At 41.3% G+C, this 19,521-nt stretch overlaps 2 protein-coding genes across 2 annotated transcripts in view; both read right to left on the bottom strand.

The window, feature by feature from the left end:
* The window catches only part of LOC118427122 (helicase with zinc finger domain 2-like), a 19,179-nt gene extending 8,494 nt beyond the window's left edge, over positions 1 to 10,685 (bottom strand). The window contains exons 1-16 of the mRNA XM_035836758.1: positions 10,125 to 10,685; positions 9,813 to 10,023; positions 9,528 to 9,671; positions 9,276 to 9,438; positions 8,955 to 9,143; positions 8,352 to 8,492; positions 7,855 to 8,027; positions 7,372 to 7,548; positions 6,689 to 6,823; positions 6,436 to 6,555; positions 6,217 to 6,292; positions 1,996 to 5,840; positions 1,431 to 1,578; positions 1,166 to 1,278; positions 734 to 939; positions 295 to 369 (exon numbers count right to left, since the gene is read on the bottom strand). Coding sequence (XP_035692651.1) covers positions 295 to 369; positions 734 to 939; positions 1,166 to 1,278; positions 1,431 to 1,578; positions 1,996 to 5,840; positions 6,217 to 6,292; positions 6,436 to 6,555; positions 6,689 to 6,823; positions 7,372 to 7,548; positions 7,855 to 8,027; positions 8,352 to 8,492; positions 8,955 to 9,143; positions 9,276 to 9,438; positions 9,528 to 9,671; positions 9,813 to 10,023; positions 10,125 to 10,684 — 6,476 coding nt within the window. The 5' untranslated portion in view covers position 10,685. The remainder of the gene's footprint in view (positions 1 to 294; positions 370 to 733; positions 940 to 1,165; positions 1,279 to 1,430; positions 1,579 to 1,995; positions 5,841 to 6,216; positions 6,293 to 6,435; positions 6,556 to 6,688; positions 6,824 to 7,371; positions 7,549 to 7,854; positions 8,028 to 8,351; positions 8,493 to 8,954; positions 9,144 to 9,275; positions 9,439 to 9,527; positions 9,672 to 9,812; positions 10,024 to 10,124) is intronic.
* A 359-nt stretch (positions 10,686 to 11,044) lies between these two features.
* On the bottom strand, positions 11,045 to 17,046 carry LOC118427121. The gene is made up of 16 exons (XM_035836757.1): positions 16,972 to 17,046; positions 16,355 to 16,397; positions 15,729 to 15,941; positions 15,197 to 15,233; positions 14,802 to 14,938; positions 14,616 to 14,678; positions 14,374 to 14,448; positions 13,860 to 13,920; positions 13,670 to 13,712; positions 13,386 to 13,425; positions 13,132 to 13,252; positions 12,635 to 12,859; positions 12,034 to 12,188; positions 11,787 to 11,902; positions 11,391 to 11,571; positions 11,045 to 11,206 (listed from the first exon to the last, which is right to left on the bottom strand). Exons 1-16 carry the CDS (start codon positions 17,013 to 17,015, stop codon positions 11,045 to 11,047), a joined length of 1,716 nt encoding a protein of 571 aa, XP_035692650.1. The 5' UTR covers positions 17,016 to 17,046.
* Between the last annotated feature and the right edge of the window lie 2,475 nt (positions 17,047 to 19,521).

Raw genomic sequence — 19,521 nt, 5'->3', positions numbered from 1 at the left:
CAACCTCTGCTTGGAGAGTAAGGAATAACCAGAAATTGCTTTCAATTACTTCTTCAAGAACGCTTGTTATTTTACTATTATTGTTACAAGAACGTTTTTTACCTGATAGGAAGTGGAACAGGAATATGTTCCACAGTGCAAGAGCGTCTGGAAGCAAATGCTGGCTCCAGCAGGCACCTAGGGACGGCAGCACTATGATAATGAAGCCGTACGGTGATCCTGTACTTATCAACTTGTTCCTTCAGACGAACAGGGTGCGGTGTGACCTTATGTACAATACAGTGTGCGACCCACGTTGGTCCGTCCTTGTCATTGTTGTTGAGAGCATCTTCTGGTAAATCTTCGGCATCAGAACACGTTGATGCAAAGCTGTATAGGGGAATGCACAAATTTGTCTTCAACACCATTGCATATCAATTCATAGTCAGTCTATAGAATCTGCCTTTCAGCAGTTTTGCTCAGTGTCACTTAGAAGGGTAGTGGATGCTACCTGAAGTTCTGAACTGTCTGACCGTTCAGTTGCTTGAGTAACTGCATCTTATTACCTGGATGTCTAACTTTCATGGAGGCATCGGAGTAGATTTAAAACGGACCACAAATGTATTTGGCCTTTATTGGCTAATATGGAGTGACGCCTATAGTTCTGTAAGAACCCTGATATTGGGTTGTTACATCTGTAACGTCGTATATCCAGAAAGTATACAAAGAAAATCATTTTAAACGGTTTAGATACCTGTCCTCGTCGGAGGTGTCATCACTCTCCTCTGTTGATGAATCCTCGCTCGCTCTTGTATTTATGACGTCACTGGTGCTGTGTAGATTTGCATATCTGACGCACAGCTGGTCACCTGACCTGATGAGGAAGCAGCAGCCTCGTGCGAACTCCCCTGGGACCGTGAACGTCCCTTGAATCTCTCCCCGCTTCTTTTTCCACTGAATCTGGAAAAATACATGTATGATAAATTACGTTGCATTCAAACCTTAAGGATTGCTTTGCTTTGTCTTTTCATCCCGTCATTCTAACATATGACTCTTCGACTTATTTACATTTATCATATCTTTATAAGCCACAAGATGAAATTAAGCAAAATCTCGCTATAGCATTCAATGACTACTTAACATATTTGAAAGCTGGAGAAATATCCAAACAAAGTTTTTGACCTGCCTTGATTCCCATGATGGTGACTACATTTTCACCACTATTACTGCTATAGGCTGCCTCCATCTCGACGACTTGTCGCCATAGCCGTGCGTACTCCTTCAAAGATTCATACCTCTCTGTAACAAAAGGGCCTCTGGTTTCAATTAGGTCTTCATTTGTATTTTTGATTCATATTCTATTGACATTTCTATCTCACTTCCATATGTCACACAAATAAGAGTCTTATCATGAAATGTAATGAATTTTAACTTAAAATAACTCAGTCTACCTTTTGACGCCATGTCTCCAGTGCGAGTGGCGAACACTCGGACCGGGTCTCGGCGATGTTCCAGGCATATGTCTACAGCTGGTGTCAGCTTCAACAGTTGGATAGTTGGCGTCAGAAGTCCACGGTACATCTCTGTTGTCAGTTGAACCTGAAAAAATATATTCATAAATGAGCGTTAATAGACAATAAAGAGAACATTTGCGAACGAATGAAATAGTGAACACATCAACATTTGCCGCAAAGCATTTCAATGTTCGATATAGAAATGAAACAAACGCTTCAGCCCCTGGGATACTGAAGGAGAGTCATAAACTTTGCCACGAAGTGAAGTAAACTTGATAGCTTTTGTCATGCAATGAATGATCAGGCAAAATTCTGAAAGAACACTTGTAGTGGATAAGTTTAATTCACTTGCCCTGTGTAGAGAAAGATGTTCTTGGGCTTTGCTGTAGTGGACAGAGAATAAGAAGAGTAAGATAAAGAGACCACGAGAGAAGGAACGAATTCACCGAAGTGGTTATTGGAAAGATTAAGGTACATATCTTAAACAAATCTTAAAACTCACCTGCAGTACGTCACAAGGTGAGTATGTCACTTCAATGGTTTTATTGTATCTTTGGAACTCCTTAGCTGAGCTCTTATCACCCCCAGCTTGATCTGAGCCTCCAGTTGCGTTGCCTTCCTCTTCAACAAGAAGTTCATCCTCGTAGTCCTCTTCCACACCTTTTGTTCCCAGTCTTTGGAGACCTCCTGTAGCCGCGCTCTTTGCATCGGCCCTGCTCATCTCCAACAAACGCTGCTGTTCGCTGTCATTGTTGACTTCCTTTTGGTTTGCTGTTTCCACAACCTGCTTTATGGCACCCATGTTCTTTTCTCTGATTGCCTCAACCATTGCTTTCCATGTCGAAGATGAAATTCTCTTGGTGTAGGTGCAAGTCTTCACAGCATCGTCATCGGGCAAGAAGCTTGGGTTCGAACTGTGGGAATCTTGGTTGAACTTGGCAAAGTCGTATATGCGTAGCCTCCAGACAAACGTCACCGTTTCCTCACCCCGGGTTGGCTGTTGGTCGGGTTGCAGATGTGCCATGTTGATGATTCGGTTGAAAGCTGGGATGTTATGGCAGTCTGGGAAGTTGAGGTGGAGTCGTCTTTCATCAATGGCTTCGATAAATGGCTGTTGAACGAACGGCCTTTCCTGTATCTTGAAAGCCATCTTGATCAAAAACACCCTCTTGTCAAACGCCTTTGAGTTCCAGGATTTCTGTGTGAGATGCGCGCATAGCTCTTCCATTTCCTCCTGTTCGTATGGACAGGTGCTCCCGGTTAAGGCGGCAACCAGAAGCCTGTGGACGACGATGTCAGCGTACCGTCGAATGGGCGACGTGAATTGTGTGTAGGCAGGGAGGTTGAACGAGAAGTGACCGTACATTTCGGGATTATCTGGATACTGTCCAGAGCTGACATACATGGCGCGGTTCTGAATACGGCGGTAGTGGCCATTTGCAACGGCTAGCTGTGGGTGGTTGTCATCAAAAAGTACCAGCATTTCCAGCTTTTCGAAGTCGCCATCTTCTGCTGCTTGGATGATTTTAGTCCAGATGATCTGTCGGATGATAATGACACCCATGTCCTGGAATTGCTGATCTTCTCTTCCGTCAGTGTCAGTAATGCTGCATAGACTGTTGTACTTTTCTATTTCTCTTGACAGCAGAAGGGACCTATCCACTGTGTCTCCATGGGCGTCTTTCCATTCCATCATCTTGTGATCCTTCGGTGGAAGCTGACGTCGTAGCAAGGTGCAATATGGGAAATACTCCATCACGTGTTCTGCTACAAATTTGTTTGCCAATATCATGAACTCAGCCACTAGATAATGCGCATCAGAACATGCTATGTCTTCATCCATATCTTTGTGCACGAATGCTAGCTCGCTGAGCCTTTCGCTGCGCAGCATCTTCGAGAGTCGCCCAAGCCGTTGGATGTTGAGAACAATATCTCGGTCAATACTTTCTTCTGTCGCCGTCTCTCCATCGAGAATGCTCTGCGCCTGTTGATACGTCAGCTGTACCTTAGACCTGATCTTGCTCCTGAAAAATCGGGGCTTGCTGATCTTTCCACTTTTTTCGTCAATTTCCATACAGACAGTGATGGTGTACTTCTTCCCCTCTGGTATCAGACTCAACAGGTTGGTACATAGCTGAGATGGAAGCATTGGCACCATCGGTTTCTCAGCTGTGTGTGGGTAGTAGGATGTGCCTCGTGCCAGAGCTTCGCGATCAACAGGGTCGCCTTTCTTTATGAAATTGGACACATCTGCAATGTGAATGCTGACCTCGTACTTCCCGTTCTTGAGTTGCTGCACACTTAGAGCGTCATCGAGGTCACGAGCTCCCAGAGGGTCGATAGTTACAGCTACAAGATCCGTCAGGTCCTTGCGGTTAGGGTAGCTGTCGTTTGCCGGAAGGTCCTCGGGAAACATCCGATCAACATGGTCTAGCACTTCCTGAGGGAAGGTTTCTTGTATCATGTGGTCCGCCATCAGGGCATTCACGGCATGATCTTCGCTGTCACCTGGCTCCATCATTTTGGTCGCGAATCCGAGCGGGTAGGCAAAATGTGGTTCCCATTTTAGAAAACGTACCACAATGAGACGTCTTTGTTTGGCGACAAGATGGTATGGTACACGCTGTTTGGATTTCAGTTTTCCGTCCTCCGTAATACCATAGAGTTGAATGAAGTCAGTAGGACCTTCCATGTCCTGTGGGACAACGTTCTGAAATTTAGGAGCACCTTTCTGCACAGGAATGAGAACGTTTGGATCATGATCGTCAACGTAGCAAACAAACTGCAGATCTTCGTGCGGAACAGCAGGACGCAGTATCCCAACAACGCTTCCCTCTCTTCTTGTTTTTTCTTCTTTGAATTCTTCTCCATTGTGTTCCTCTGTGTCCAATTCCACGACTACCTCATCCCCATCGAATGCACGATTTAGTCTCTTCAGATTGTGCAGCTGAATATCTTTTGATGCAGGATCTTCCATCACACCATGCCCTTTTCCGGGAATTGCCTTTGACATCTGGACCCTACATTTAACATATTTATCGGGTTTCTTTTCCAGAACTTCATACAGCGTGTTCTCGTGGAAGTGCTTTTGGTAAACGTGTGACCTTCCTCTGAGTCTTTCAGAGCTTTCGTCTAGCTCTGCATAGGTGTATCTGGCTCTGTACCCCTCTGTTGACAGTACCACACGTTTTGAAGAAGAGACAATACTTGTGCCAAGACTGAACAATGTTTTGTGTTTCACCTTTCCACCTTTACCTATGCTATCAGACCATCTAGGTGCACATGATTCATCGGTACCTAATGCCTCACGTGGCCTGGGGTATTCCTCTTCGTACAGCCTGTTCTGTGCGTATTCTGGATCTTCCACCCTTCTGACCTGTTTCTGCAACTCTTTGACAATGTCGTCCTTATCATCAGTAAATGCATTATCTGTTACGCCCCCACTGTCTTCTTTCTGTGTAGTCGTTGCAGGGCTCAATGCAGGTTTACAACTTGTTTCTGTATGGCACATGTATTGTGCTGTCTTCATCTCCATGGCGCTTTGAGTTTGCCCTCCTCCTGTTTGGTTTTCGATCATCTCATCACTGTCGGAGGAGCTTGAACTATTCAAATCATCTTCCGCTGTGGATTCTGCCTCGCTGATTTGTCTCTGTAATGTAGCAGAGATAAGATCGCTTCCCATTCCTTGATTTGCAGCGTCTTTAGGCTGGCGGGTAAGAGAGTCTCCTTGAACCCTCAGTTCTTTGTGTGAATGACTCTGACCATCTGTGACTCCGCTCGATGAATGAGGCCCCTGCGAGTCTGCTGAGGCACATCCTGGTGGCTTGCTTGTGGGGACTGTAGGCTTGATTTCTTTCATCGGGGTAGACTTTTTAGATTTCCCCTTCCTAGGAGGTGGCAACAGTGTTTGATTCCTGGTTCCCTTTTGTTGCCTCGCGTGTGAATCCTGCACCACCGGTGGCGGTTGGAAAATGCCTCCCTGTTGCGGAACAAAGATGGGTGCCTCTGGGCGCAAGACACTAGCCACAGGCAGAGATGATGCCTCCATTTCTAGCACATCTAGGTAGTGTTTGATTTGGTCAACACTTGTTCCATGTAGGCTCCTGTGTTTGCTGCAGCCTTCAATGTATTCAAACCATATCTTACTACAGCTACCAACCGAGCAGAGTGATATAGGATCACCAACGACACCGACAAAAGACTTTGCACGTGTGATTGCGGTATTGAGAAGCTTTGGATCTGAGAGGAAACCGAAGTCAGGGGTTTCCTGGGGTGGGTTTTGTTGTTCAGCACAGCAGGTCACTCGGGTTCTCACTGTGCTCAGGAAAAGGGCTCGATACTCTTTGCCTGAAATGTATGTAGATATAGATGCTACAAATCAATACTGAATCTACGTACACTCTACCAGATCAATATTTACAGATGCCAATAAGTTACACCTCCTAATACTTTTTTATTGAATATTGCACTAATGCTCCCCATGTTGTTAAAAAGGAAGATGCATGGTCATTGACTCGTTCCTTTAAAGCAGCTGGGGGACACTTGACTAAAGCTAACGCTCTAAAAATGACGATGCAGGCCGGAATCCAAGGACTGCTGCTTCGTGTGATACAAATAGTACGCCTAGCCTTACCGAATAGAAAGGATATGCTGACCACACAAAAAATAATAATGAAATTTCATTCTCTTTTGTGGAATAATAAGTTTTCTGCTTCTTACTGACCTTGAACGTTGGTGACAGTCTCCACTGTTACACCTCCTAACCCCTTCCTCCGTAAGGCAAGTCTGATTCTGTTCACCTGCAATTCGTGATGTGTAGAAAGCAGTTGCCACAAGTCCTTAAACTTTGCCATACAACTTGCAAGAGAATAACAAAATCTATAGGGTAATAACTTTTCCTTTAACATCTTTAAAATCAGCCTTCAAAATGAATTGAACATACCTGATCTTGATAGGGTGTAACGATGCCTATCTGTTCCATACATGAGTCGTCCTTTTCTCCCCACTCCGCTTCTGGCCACGAGTTCCAGAGAGCCTCTACACGGTCAGCAACTTCCCACACCTGCAGAGAAACACTTCAATTTACTGCATTCAGTGCTTCAGAAACACTTTAATATGATACTGCATTTATTTCCGTTCTTACATTTAGTGATATGTTTAGGTTCTAGACTTCTAGAAGTAAAATGTTTGCATACCTCAGCGTCATTGTAGAATGAAGTGGTCGCATTTTCTGCAGAATCTAGGCCATAAGCTGTGTAAAATGCCAACGAAGGTACAGTTGGGTGTTTCTTTGCTTCACTGCGACAAATCAATTTTCCGCCATAGAAAACCTGTAAGAAATGCCAATAAATGTTTAAAACACTTTCAGCACTGTGCTGCATATAAGGAAAAACCCTCAAGCTGCCGCTCCCGGATACATCTGGTATACAGATGCATGCCCTGTGTGCCGCCCCTGGATGCCATTTTGCTTGTTTGTTTGTTTGTTTCAATCTTTCTTCATTGTAAGCCATATTGTCTTTGCTTATTGTAAGGCTTTACTTTAACCATGCAAAGAGACCTACCGTTGGCATTAACGGAAAGCTTACTTGCAGTTAAAAAACACTTGCAGGTCCAGATTTTAGAATTCTCATATGTTCCTGTATTCACCATGTTACTGATAGATTTACCTTTCACTGCAAACTACTTTCATTAATAATATTTCGAAGAACTAATGGTTATCTACAATAACGAATATATTTGAAATAAGTTGTCACGGAAACAAATACATCTGTGATAAATTGCATTTTCTTATTTTGTCTTCACTCTGTCTTTTGTGCTATACCTTGCAAGGCCTTATAATTAGCTATATTTAATACTTCAAATAAGTTATTACTATCACCTTAGACGGAAATTTGAGGATGTCGTTGTGGCATCTGTAGTTCTCATGCAGTAACGTAATACATGGGTGCAGGTCATCATCAGGTACCATCTGCTGGTAGTGGTAGAACAGACGTTCTAACAGGGACTGATGGAAGCCTTTCTCTCTGGCAAAGTTGGAGAAGACCTTTGGACTCAACTGTGAAAGAGTTTAATTTTTGTCATAATTCTATCAAGTACAGTAATATTTCCACGAGGAACAGAATGTGTTCAGAAGCATTTTAGTTTGGCAATTATCTTCTGTATCCTCTCACAAAAGCTTTATCAAACGTGATTTATGCAATGCCCTTAGGTCTTATCTGAGAAAGAAATGTTGATTGACGGAGCAAGCCAGAAACTTTCTGTGACTCCCTGGTATCAATGTTACTCTACTTAATTTTGTGCTGGTAGCTGCAAATACTCGTCTATAAGTGTAATATACAATAGTGTAATACATTGAGCAAACCTGCATATGGTCACCAGTTAAAACCACACGGGTTTTGGCTGTAGCTAAGCTGAGTGGGGTGATCGCCTCACACTCCAGCGCCTGCGCAGCTTCATCCACCATGATGTGTGTGAAGAACCCGGCATCCAGGCCTACCTCTCTCTCCAGCACCAAGGACAGGCTGAGCGTTGTGACTAGCACAAATAAAATAGTGGTTTACACACTGTACATCCAGCTTATATACAATACCTGATGTTATACTAACTACTCCTTTGTTACTCAGGACAACATATCCTTCCCTCAGCTGATACAGGAGGCGGTACCGACTTCCGACGAACTTTGACCCAGTGCTGACACGTGCGGAAAAATCACATGTAGTACTAGGGGTCAGATAGCTGAAGAACAACGAGAGATATGATTGAAAATTTCGGCGAGTGAAATTGATTAGAGAACAGTGTATTTTTCTCATCCTTCGATACCTGCCAAGAAATAAAATCAAAAGATGTATACGTACTCACTGACAATCTTAGCTGCTGCAACTTCATCTCTGGTCGGATAACGGAACGTCCCGTCTTCGTTCATGACGCAATGCCTCAGGACGTCATCATGAACTGTTGTCTTCTTTCTTTTCTTGTAGTAGATGCGCAGAGTACGGCTTTCTGCAAGAAGATATAATAAAATAGACGTACATTAAACTTCAACATCATGAAGTGACAAAGCTCACTCTGCTTCCCATAGCGCCTTTGTGTTTGTATATGTATCAGGTTGGTGCCCAGTAAATGCGGTCACCGGCTAATGCTACTGCTTCTAAATCAGTGCCCAAAGAATCTAGCCCTTCGCTCCCTGATGGCTGCAGATGAGGTAGGAAAGAATGTCGTGCCATGAGTGAATCACCAATCTCTACAGATTTGAATATGTAACGAATTCTAAGAGAAAGCAGCAATACTATAATAGCAGATACAGTCTAAAATCCAGTCAATTAGCTTTACCTGCTTCCGTACTTTTTAATGCTTACAAAATTACAGAAGCAGGTAAGGCTAACCGACTGATTGATTCATAGCACGACATTCCGCGGGTGAAGCCTACACAACATTATTTCAGGCTGAGATGCATCTACTTACCAGAAATGTCTTCTGTCTTCAAGTATTTCCGAATGTACAGATCAGCTGCGTCGTTAGTGTGGGTACAAATGAGGATACGGCTGTCATCCTGCCTGGCTGCAACAGAAGCAGCTGCTGCTATGGTGAAGGTTTTCCCCGTGCCGAATGGTCCGATCAGGAGTAGAGGAGGGATGAACCTTTCTGTAGGAGCTGTAGTATGATAGGTATACCGTTATTTAATAGCATATGCTGCGATACCAGAACCTCTTCGAATCATACTTGCAAGCTTGCTTAAAATGCAACAAATATGGCATGCAGAAGCAGTCTGTAATGTATACATACCTGTAATTTTAGCAAACGCCTCCCTTTGCTTGTCGTTCAGCCTATGTGGAGGGTCAAGGCTCTCCTTACGAAGGTTTTTCCAAAACCGCTTGGAGACATTTGGGTTGTCTGGAAACACCAACGTTGGATCTTTCATGGTGTCCACTGCGCAGTGTCGGAACAACTAGGAAAATAGCAATAAACTGTTAAATGAAACGACCATAAGAAAGGAAAATAAAGAACCAAAATATAAATCTCATCAGAGATACTCACCATTGGCGATCGATCGAGCATGAATTGAACTTCCATGCTCACTTCTGTGACTTGTTCAAGACCAAAGTGTTGGCAGACAGAAGATGGAATCCTAAGCCATATGCTGTCCTTTGTCGTCCACTCAACCCAAACTTCATAGGCGTCCTATATTATTACGAAAAGACACAAGAAGGCAGCAATTAGCTTTTCTCTCAGAAGCTTTGTGGAGCAGAATCGTACGTATTTCCAAGAAATTGATAGTTTTAAACAGACAGACTACATAAACTGTAGGTAAACTGTCAGTACCTGATCGAAACATTCTGTATGGATGATAACTTGAGCTTTTGGTGACAGACTCCGTGTTAGGAGGTACCCCTGTGGCGTATCCTCAGACAAGTCTTCATTCAAGAAGATCTGGATGAAGCGCTCTCCACCCTGTGCAAACTCCACCTTCGTTGAGTCGGTGAATATCTTCTCCATCGTGTCGGAGACGCTTCCCATTGTCTGTAGGGTCAACCTGGAATAAACACAGTAGAGGTCCGTCACGTGGAAGATTGAATGCAATTTTTGTAGAACAACATACAACATACAACAACAAACAGACAATGGCATTTGTACCTTCTGACATGCTTCGTTTGCTCAGCCTCCTCTATGAACAGTAGCTGATGCTGACGCTGCTTGTAGTTGGACTTGGTGAGCATTTCGTCCTTGAAGATTTTCAGAGTCACGAGATTCTCTGGGTTTGACGTCAACGTGTATCTTCTTCTCAGCTCTTCTTCTTCGTCTTGATCAGTGCCTGCTTCTTCGAGGAAATGGACCACTTTCCCTTGATTTGCCCACGAGGCTCCGAGCAGTGTGAACGTATCTCTTAACTCGGTCAGACAATCTAAGTCAGTCTTCATAGCTACATCCACATGTAAAGGGCAAAACAGGAAGGGGCGTTGGCCCAGATCAAAGACGACCGCCTGGTTGAAACTTCCGTACTGGTTAGAACAGAACGTTATCTGCATGGTGAAATCACTTGAAAGGGACTGTTGAGTACCATGCGAAATCCACTCTTGTCCATCTTCAGATAGCAGGCCATCGAGAGGTTGGTTGCCATTGGATGTGCTGTTTACTGCGTTGATTTTGAATTGACTACAGCTGGTCTCCATGAAAGCAACTTTCTTTAACTGCATCCGTGTCTGTTGATTTAGGCATTGAAAAAAAGCTAAATCAATGTTATGCAATAATTGGATCCTACAGAATAATAGGAGATTTTACTGGTACATTGATAAAGATTAGTATAATGATATACACCAAATAGGCCTAGGAGTTACTCAATCAACTGGATATGATTTGGAAACGGTCAAGCGTTTTGCATAGCATCCAATACCTTTTGTCAATGTTTCCGTGTTCAAGACAACTTTTGTCCTTTATATTTCAGTTCAAAGTTAGGGTATGAAACCTATTTTTCTACCAGATCACTGACGAATGCTAGTTAGTGACCATGTACAAAATCATACCCAGTTGCTTGAGTTACTGCTATTTGGTATGGATTAAAATGGTGATGCATTGAGAAGTTTGGACACAACAGAAAAGTTCGATGAGCCCACCTGAACTTTCATGGTCCACGTGTATTCTCTACCCCGCTCAGGGAACATGACACTGGTACCTTCAGGTTCCGCTAGGAGGCGTGCGTACTGTACGGTTGTTGAGAGCTGAGCAGTGGAAAAAACAATGATATGTTGATTCAAGTTAGAGGAAATTCTATTTGGACGCCTTTCAAATTTCAATTTTGGACTGGAAACTGTTAAACCGAGATGTTCCAACTAAATTCGAGCTGAGGAATAACCTTGGTAAAATGTCAACTGGAAAATTTTTAATAAATAAATGAAAACTCACCAGTTCTACTTTGCCTTTTGTCTTGAACTCTTCAGCCAATCTCTCACCAAAGGAGTAACCATATGTACCAGATGACTGAGCTTTATTCAGTGTCTTCTTTCGTATGTTATACCTTTCCTGCCATTCCTTCAGCTCTTCCTTAGTATGTGCATACGTGCAAAGCGTACGATGTATGCAGCGTCTGTAAAATCAAATTCAAGAAATAGAAAATGTTAATTACACCCTAAGTGGACATCCTATGTCCCAATCACACTGGTTCCCTAAACCCGTCTTGCAATCACCAAAATGCTTCTAAACTATATTCAAACTATATCTAAACGATATTTTCTTCTAACAGTGTGGGGTATGAAAGTATCAACAGAAATCAGAATGAAAGCATTTAGAATGCAAACTCACTCGAATCCATAAGGGCACATCTTGTATTGCCCTCCGGGGACGCCAGGGGGCGGTCTTCTCTGTTGCCACATCCCGTCAGAATCATCTGAAAGGAGTTTGGCTCTGTGTTTCTTCCCCTGATTAAGGCAAAATCCAATTGAGTTACACAATGGCATAAAGCTCTTAGATAAAATAGTTACTTCTATATCTTCTGGAGATGAGAAACAAGCGTTAAGATTTTATGATAATTTCAATCAGTGAAACTTGCCTGATAATGCTTTTGAAGCTGCTGTTTGGAGTTGCACTGCAGCTGACAGTAGTAACATTTTGCCTCCTGCATTGCCGTATTCCCCTTGTTGATGTCTTCAAGGCATGTTGGGAAGAGCCTCTTAGGATATGACGTTTCAGCTCTCCGAAGAGTCGCTAGAACAGGGCGTTAGAATATTCAAATAATTAAATTAGTGTCCATCCTTTTAAGTAACGGCCATGGAAAGGTCGAGTTCTTGATTCATCTTGACTTAGATTCTGCACATGTGTCACCAAACATCTATTAACTAAGGTGAAATTTGCTATACACATATGACGTTGCTTTGGTGCAATATTAGAGTGTTTTGCCCAGAGGCCATGGGTTCGAATCCCCTTGCGTGCCTCGACGATTTGCCTTTTGGGAAAGGTAGCTGCAGTTTACATGACTTTCCTCACTCCAGGTAAGTACGGCTAAGGAAAAATGCAGAGTATTACGTTCTTTATGTTTCTGTTATCGTATGATTGTTACGATATTTTATGTAAATCGTATTGGGTGATTTTGGTTTTGATATTTCCAGGCAAGTGAGGAGTGGTACAAAAGATAGCACTATTTAGAAACTTACGACTCGTATAAGGCACGCCGCGCCTTTCAGTCCTTGCTGTAGCTTGTACTATTGGTGACTGAAAGGGTTGCTCGCGCTTTGAGAAGCTCCTGTGTGATTGAGACTTTCCTATCATCATCGACGGAAACTCTCTGACGTGCCTGGGTGACGTAGCTGCAAGGACACCAGTTGTTGATCTAGTCGCAACGTGAACATTTGAATGATTCCTCCTCTTTGTCGACGTCACTGTTGGGATAGTTAAAAAGAGGTTAAAGCAACTTATGAATGAATGAAAAAAACTTAATGAAAATGGTTTGCTAATAAGAATCAATTGTTAAAGAACTATTATGTAGGCTCTAATAACTTCAATATAGACCCAGATAATATGTTCTGTTCGGATTATTTGTTCTGGTTATCGTTATACATTCCATTCTATGAGAACCTTGTATGTCAATATCAACCGATCTGGTCATACAATCTATATTATATACCCGTACTGGAGTCTTCTTAATACGTACCTGTATGTTTTTGCTTTCTCGTTTCCACCTCAGGTACATTTACGAATCTGTTGTGTGTAGAAATTGGTGGCAGGCTTTTCCCAACCATCGCCAGTGCTCCTTGGTCTGTGTCTTCTTCACCCTAAAATCGAAAACAGACATGATGTGACATTTCGTTGTTAGATGCTGCCGATACCCAAAATGTAGGTGGTCGCTTGGATCGAAATCTACGACTTGTTTGAAAATTTTGACATTGCATAGAAAAAAAATTGTACCTCCAGTCCTTGGGGCTCACTGTCACTCATACTAGAATGACTGGGGAAAGAAAATATGTAAAACACCTGAACTATATGATACAACCAATAATGACTAATAGCATATGTCAATGTGCCTACATCTTTCATAGAAGTAAAAGAGAAAATAACAAGATTTCTAGAGGTTATGATCCTAAAGAAACCGTCAACAAAATACCTCTTGCTGTTGCTACGACTTTTGCTTTCGGCACTCTTTTACTTACTGCATTTAGTGTAAATCTACAATTTCATATACAACATTTTACCTTGATGCATCAGACTCGTTGGAATATGTCTCATTTGTAGCACCTGAAAATGTCAAGATGGGTATAAAATTAATGGGTTTTGAAACAAAGTTAAGATGGAAGCTGCTCGCTTTTGCCAGTCATTTGACCAAATAGTTGTTACATTTGCACCTTATGATAGATGTCTTGATTTCACAGTATATGTATATACCTCTTTTGCTTGCTGCAGCTGTCCTGGGGTCTTTAGCTTTCTTTTTCTTCTTTTTCATCAGCTGCAACAATCGGACACATTGATTATTTGAAGTAATAGGAGAGGACAGGAGATAGTGATGATCAAATGATAATGTTTGTAACGTACTTTTTTTTAGATATTTTGCTACATGTATGTTTTTCCACAAGTGTAAGTTATTGCATTGATATTGTGATGTGATGATATTGTGATGTGATAGTTGTAAAGATGTAACGCTAGGCTTTTCTCTCTACGAAATGTTTTTGTATGATGTTGATAGATTTATTAGGACTCAATGTAATCTCTTATAGCAGTATAATGCAACATTTAAAAAAAAAACACACAGGAAATTTTCAATCAAATTCTTTTTCCACGTTTTATACTTTGTTCCAGATACAACTTCAATTTCCACTCTACTCCTGATGGTAATTGAACTTATTGCTAAGCTTTAGAATTTGCACATCGGCTATAACCGTATGTGAGAATGAAGAATTACCGGAGGTTTAGCGCGCACTGTTCTCCTCCTCTTGGACTGCTCCTCTTGTATCAATTTGTCGCCCAATTTCTTCCGCTATGGTATGGATGAGTAGAAAAGTCAATTCATGTAGCACAATGGTTATGCTTTACATGTATTCATACGATGTCAGGTGCCCTCCAGAGAGGCAGATATCGATACGAATAGTTTATAAACGTTACGTTACTTGACTTGTGACATGCAGGTACTACCATGACACTCACCTTGCGTTCCTCTGCCTCTAACTGTCTTCTTAAGTCCCCAATGATGGCCGTCGCCTGAGGAAGCTAAGAGGGAGGGGAAAATATTTTCAGTCACTGAGTTACATCAAATTATACTAGAAAAGAAGCATTGTCACGCCAACTTTTCTTTTTTTACAACTGGTATGACCCCAACAGATATAACCTTACCCAGGGACAATGTATGTGAAATTCGTAGGCGGTTTCGAGAGCCTTGTAGATTTGTCCTGTTTCTAGGTAGGCCTCAACCTTCATTGGGTAGCAGTGCCAGGTACAAGGAAGGGTCCCTCCTTTGTCAAAGTTGATCACTATATGTAGGTATAAAATGACGCTGTTACATCGATTCAAACCACCTGGAAACTATACTAAGACTTGTAATGTCAACAATACACTAAGTCCTAGTTTTGATAATATACACATATTATTTGGTTAGAGAAGACCATCAATGTATTTTTCATTGCAAACTCATTTACATGATGGAGCCGAGACTAGATAAACCGAAAGATTCACAAAAAAAGTTTTAAACATCTCATGATGGTATGACATCTTGGAATACTTTTGTTTACCTTGTGTGCAATCTTGAATGACTTTCTCAAAATGATCCTGTGAAAAGAAATGATAGAATAAAGGCTACCGCATAATGTGTTGAGCATTACATCAAATGACCAAAAGGTTGAAGACGGGAACATTATGATGTCATGTCAAGCAGGACATTATTTTTTTTTACTTAATGGTCACCGCGTAACAAGGCCTGAAGACCACTCAATGTTACGGGTTACACGATTGTAACTGTAACAGCATCTATTCGCCCTAGGTCAGAAACATCATGATTGAGACCAGCCCAATTGCTCACTATGAGTGAGAACTAACTGACCCACTCGGCGAAGCAGGGGTTACGAGAGCTGCTCGGGAGATTCCCTACACCATTTGGGCCGGAATGGTCTGATCCACTCATGTTCGCACATGCGGCGGGTTCTTTAACGTGCTTGGGGTGTTGCTCAGTCCCCGAACACGGGACCTCCATCAGAAAGCGGCCCTAGCCGAAGCTATAAAGCTAGGTACTCATTTTCACCTGAATAAGTGAGGAAAGTTACTCACCATTTCGTAATAACATCTTGCCCTGAGCCAGTAGATGGGCTCACAGCGAAGTGGTCCATTGGGAAAGTGGTTAAGAAGTGAGAGAGCGTCTTCATACAAAGGAACAGCTGACCCGTACATCCCGATGTTGCACCATTCACCTGCTTCCATAATAAGGCATGCCAGGATTTCGGGGACAGGGACATTGTCTTGGCCATCTGGGCCTAACACGTACTAGAATAAAGAATGACAAAAGAATTTGTTGTGCTGTACTTGACAAAATTGTAATAGCAACAAATTTGATAGCGGTTTAAAAGTTACTTCCTCGATAGGTATTATTACGTGATGAAATCAGTAGATTCGTAGCCGGTTAATTTTATTTCAGCGTTATATACAGAACAGAAACAGATTCAGGTATGACACTATTTTGAGAATTTTGGTTACGTTGTAGGGAGGGGTGTTGGGCTTTATGCATAGTGAGAAAAATACGTAACGTCGAACTGGATATAAAAGCATCTAATCACTGTAGAAAATGATATCTCGACCTAATGTACTCTCTTCTAGAGCACTACCTACTAATACCAATGTCATTTACTTGGTTCTCCATCTCTATGTACTTTCCTTACAAAATGCAGGTATTTACTCACGTCTAGCCCAAATTGTCGCATGAGTTCTTCTTCTTTGTCACCACTAAATGGGGCGAAAAACATAACATGGCTTACATGTATCCGTAGACGTATTTCTTTACTCTTCAGAAATAGACACAGCGCCTTATAGCTTATCATCTCCAAACTAAAGAGCCAGTACAATTCTCAAATCTATGTACATAGATTATTGTACGTTACTAATAGGACCGATATATCCTCTGGTACATTTGGCAAATTTCTACCGTTTTACCAACAACCCATGGCATCTATGAGAGCATACAATAGAGCACAATACCTTGACACTATATTCAGTCCATTAGCTTTGATACTTTGATACTCATAATTAAAGGCAATTGATAAGAAGTTAGTCTTCCTGGAGTACAAAACAACAACTCTTCTTTAGCTGAGCTCAACTTTTGCGTATTGCGTATAAGATTTAATTCTTGCACATTTCTCAAATCTAAGATGATTTATTCAATCTTAGCACTTTTCACTGCCATAGTATTTGTATAGAATTGTTTTGCAACGGTTCATATTGAAAATACTGTTATTAACGATATAGAACTTGGAATGAGGAATACATTTAAAATTAAAGAAAATCTAAAAGACAATCTTACTCGTATCTCAGTCGTTCCCGTGTTTTGTGTCTTGATCTTTGCATGTTGACAGCAAGATGATATTGGCTCGATGTAATTCACTCCCCTAGAATTGACAATATAGAATATTTCAAATTACAGTTATCTAATTCAACATGTGTTGTAACATCTAACTAAAGACAGTAGAAACTATGGCTCGGGTCCGTGCAATATTGAAGAACTTTACAGAAAGGAACAAGAGGTAGTCTATGGCCTAGGCACTTTGGCAGGAAGGCAACTTGTTGTTTAGCCCAAACAAAACATACTAAGCGATTTGGGCTATACTGGAACGCTGTGTATGTGACGTTGTACATGTGTACCAAAGATTTTGGCCAAAAGAGGCCAGTAGTTTTTCCTTAAGAATATAACTAAAACATCTGGAAATTTGTCATAAAGAAAAAAAACTTGATTTCAACTATCGTTTGACCATATCATAAGAGTTTATTTCTCCATGATACAAGGAAGGCTAATAACAAATACGCCATATTGGAAAGCGGAAGTCGTGTCTGAAAATCAATATCCTTTTTTTACCATCGATCGTCAAGTAGGTTATATTAAGTTATTTGCATGTGTGTACGCGTGTGTGTGTGCGTGTGTGTGTGCGTGTGTGTGTGTGCGTGTGTGTGTGCGTGTGTGTGTGCTTTGGTTGGATTCTGATGATGACTTGGTAGGTGGATACAGGGGTCGGGAAAACCGGTACTAATACTTTCTACATCTCGACAATTATTTTCTGACCTTTGATCAGTACGATCTACAGTTGATATGCAAATAAAGCATAACAGACGATGGCAAACATTTTTGACATGAAAAGGGGAGGGAACGCCACCTGTACAGTATGGAAGCATAAACCAACATAAGGTGTTTAAAGTATACCCCAATGCAAATATTAACCAGCTACGTCAATCAACCAATCTAAATATTATTTTCAATCTATTTATCGTATGCACGGAAAGACAACCCCTCCACAGTGCTTACCTTGGTTATGTTAATCGACTGATCATATATAGCCCGAACTATCACAAGGGGGAAATTACATTTCAGAAACTTTAAGATGGAGAAAGGTCAGTTAAAGCAAAAAAATGAAAATATAGGTAAAAGCAAATACAAAGTGAGTTTATGCTGCCCATGCCACACTAAAATTGTCGTTATGTCATAATACTAGAATTCCTCTAGAAAGGCTTATCAACAATTATACCTAGGCGCATGCGCCAACTTTTGTGCCCCCGCTAAAGAGTCTATTGATTGCTTCCGAGTTTTAAAAAAGTAGGCTATATGCACAGCTAGGACCATCAATAGGACCCTCTGATAGAATCGTAATGGTAATTCGTACCTTTTTGCTTTGCTGATAGCAAACTAGAGAAATTCCAACTGGAGAATTTAGGGTAAACAATGACTTCACGCATTTTAAAAGAGTTCAGGACGATACCAAGTTTGAGAGCTCAAAGGGTAAAAAAGGACTCGCAATTGTTTCCGCTTTAATAATACAACAATTACATTTTTAGGTTTACCTGGCTAAATTGCATACGCGTATACATTCAATTCAGACAATGGAAAAGTAAAAAGTAAAACAGAAATGCCATAACCATTGTAATCAGAATTAAAATTTGAACCCATGACATCGACATTCTTCAGTAAGCTAAACTATATTGATCTTGGTAAGGCCATGTTCATTATATTATATGTATACCATTCATGCACATTAATTTTTGTCCGTTTAAAAAAAAAACTTTTTTGACAATAGTCTCTATTCTTTGAATTGCACAGAGTAGCTACAAATCAAGCAAATAAATATATACTATCGCTATACCATACTCTTTGTGTTTAGTCATCCGTTCAACCATCCTGGCCACTTAGATTTCATAATAAAAGCAACCATTTTCTTCGCACTATCGCATCGATTTTGGGAGTTCCAGAGGATGTTATCCATGGCATGGAATCAGCATGGCATAACCTTTCCCCAGCTATGACGCAGAATTAATTCCTTCCCGAGTTCCATCGAAACTCTGGTGAAAGTTTCGGTGTAAACAAATGCATTGTTTTGCACGATACGTCATCGTCATACTATGTAAACACAGAGATAGAACAAGAGTTCGTAGACCTCAGGCCTGCATGAAATGTATTGGGTTTCTGTAGACCTATTGGGTATTTTTGCCTTTTTGTCTGTGGTACGTGGTTGGAAAAATGAGCTTTTTACCGTGTTGGTTGTGCACCATGCAAAAGTCTGACTCTGAAATTCCATTTTCTGAATTTGTAAGTTTGGACATGGATGAACATTACTTATTTTGGATTTCTTAAGTATGTAACCAACCACAGTACTTTGAAGTTGTTGAGACGCTACCTTTTTTTGTCTCAGATGGCCCATGCACATGTAGTTACTCTGTCACATGATATACTAATATCTTCCTATTTCAATGTACTGACCTAATGCAGCTGCTAAGTCTCCTTGCTTTGTGTTCTTCCAATGATATTCATTAAAGATTTATTTCTGGGGTGTTATTCACTTGACATCGGAATGTTACTTGCATAATTTGA

The sequence above is a fragment of the Branchiostoma floridae genome, chromosome 12 (assembly GCF_000003815.2).
Source record: "Branchiostoma floridae strain S238N-H82 chromosome 12, Bfl_VNyyK, whole genome shotgun sequence".
In the NCBI taxonomy this organism is placed as follows: domain Eukaryota; kingdom Metazoa; phylum Chordata; class Leptocardii; order Amphioxiformes; family Branchiostomatidae; genus Branchiostoma; species Branchiostoma floridae.
The sequence above is the reverse complement of the archived record's forward strand: the minus strand, read 5'-3'. Positions and strand labels throughout refer to the sequence as shown.

Bases quoted from the DNA above. Each gene is read 5' to 3' on its own strand.
- LOC118427121 (XM_035836757.1), bottom strand. From the start codon at position 17,015: ATGCAAAGATCAAGACACAAAACACGGGAACGACTGAGATACGA. The intron at 14,679-14,801 runs GTAAGGTTATAT...CCTCCCTCTTAG, and splicing joins TTCACATACATTGTCCCTGG to CTTCCTCAGGCGACGGCCAT. The intron at 11,207-11,390 runs GTGAGTTTTCAT...TCCACTGCTCAG, and splicing joins CAAAAGGCAAAGTAGAACTG to CTCTCAACAACCGTACAGTA.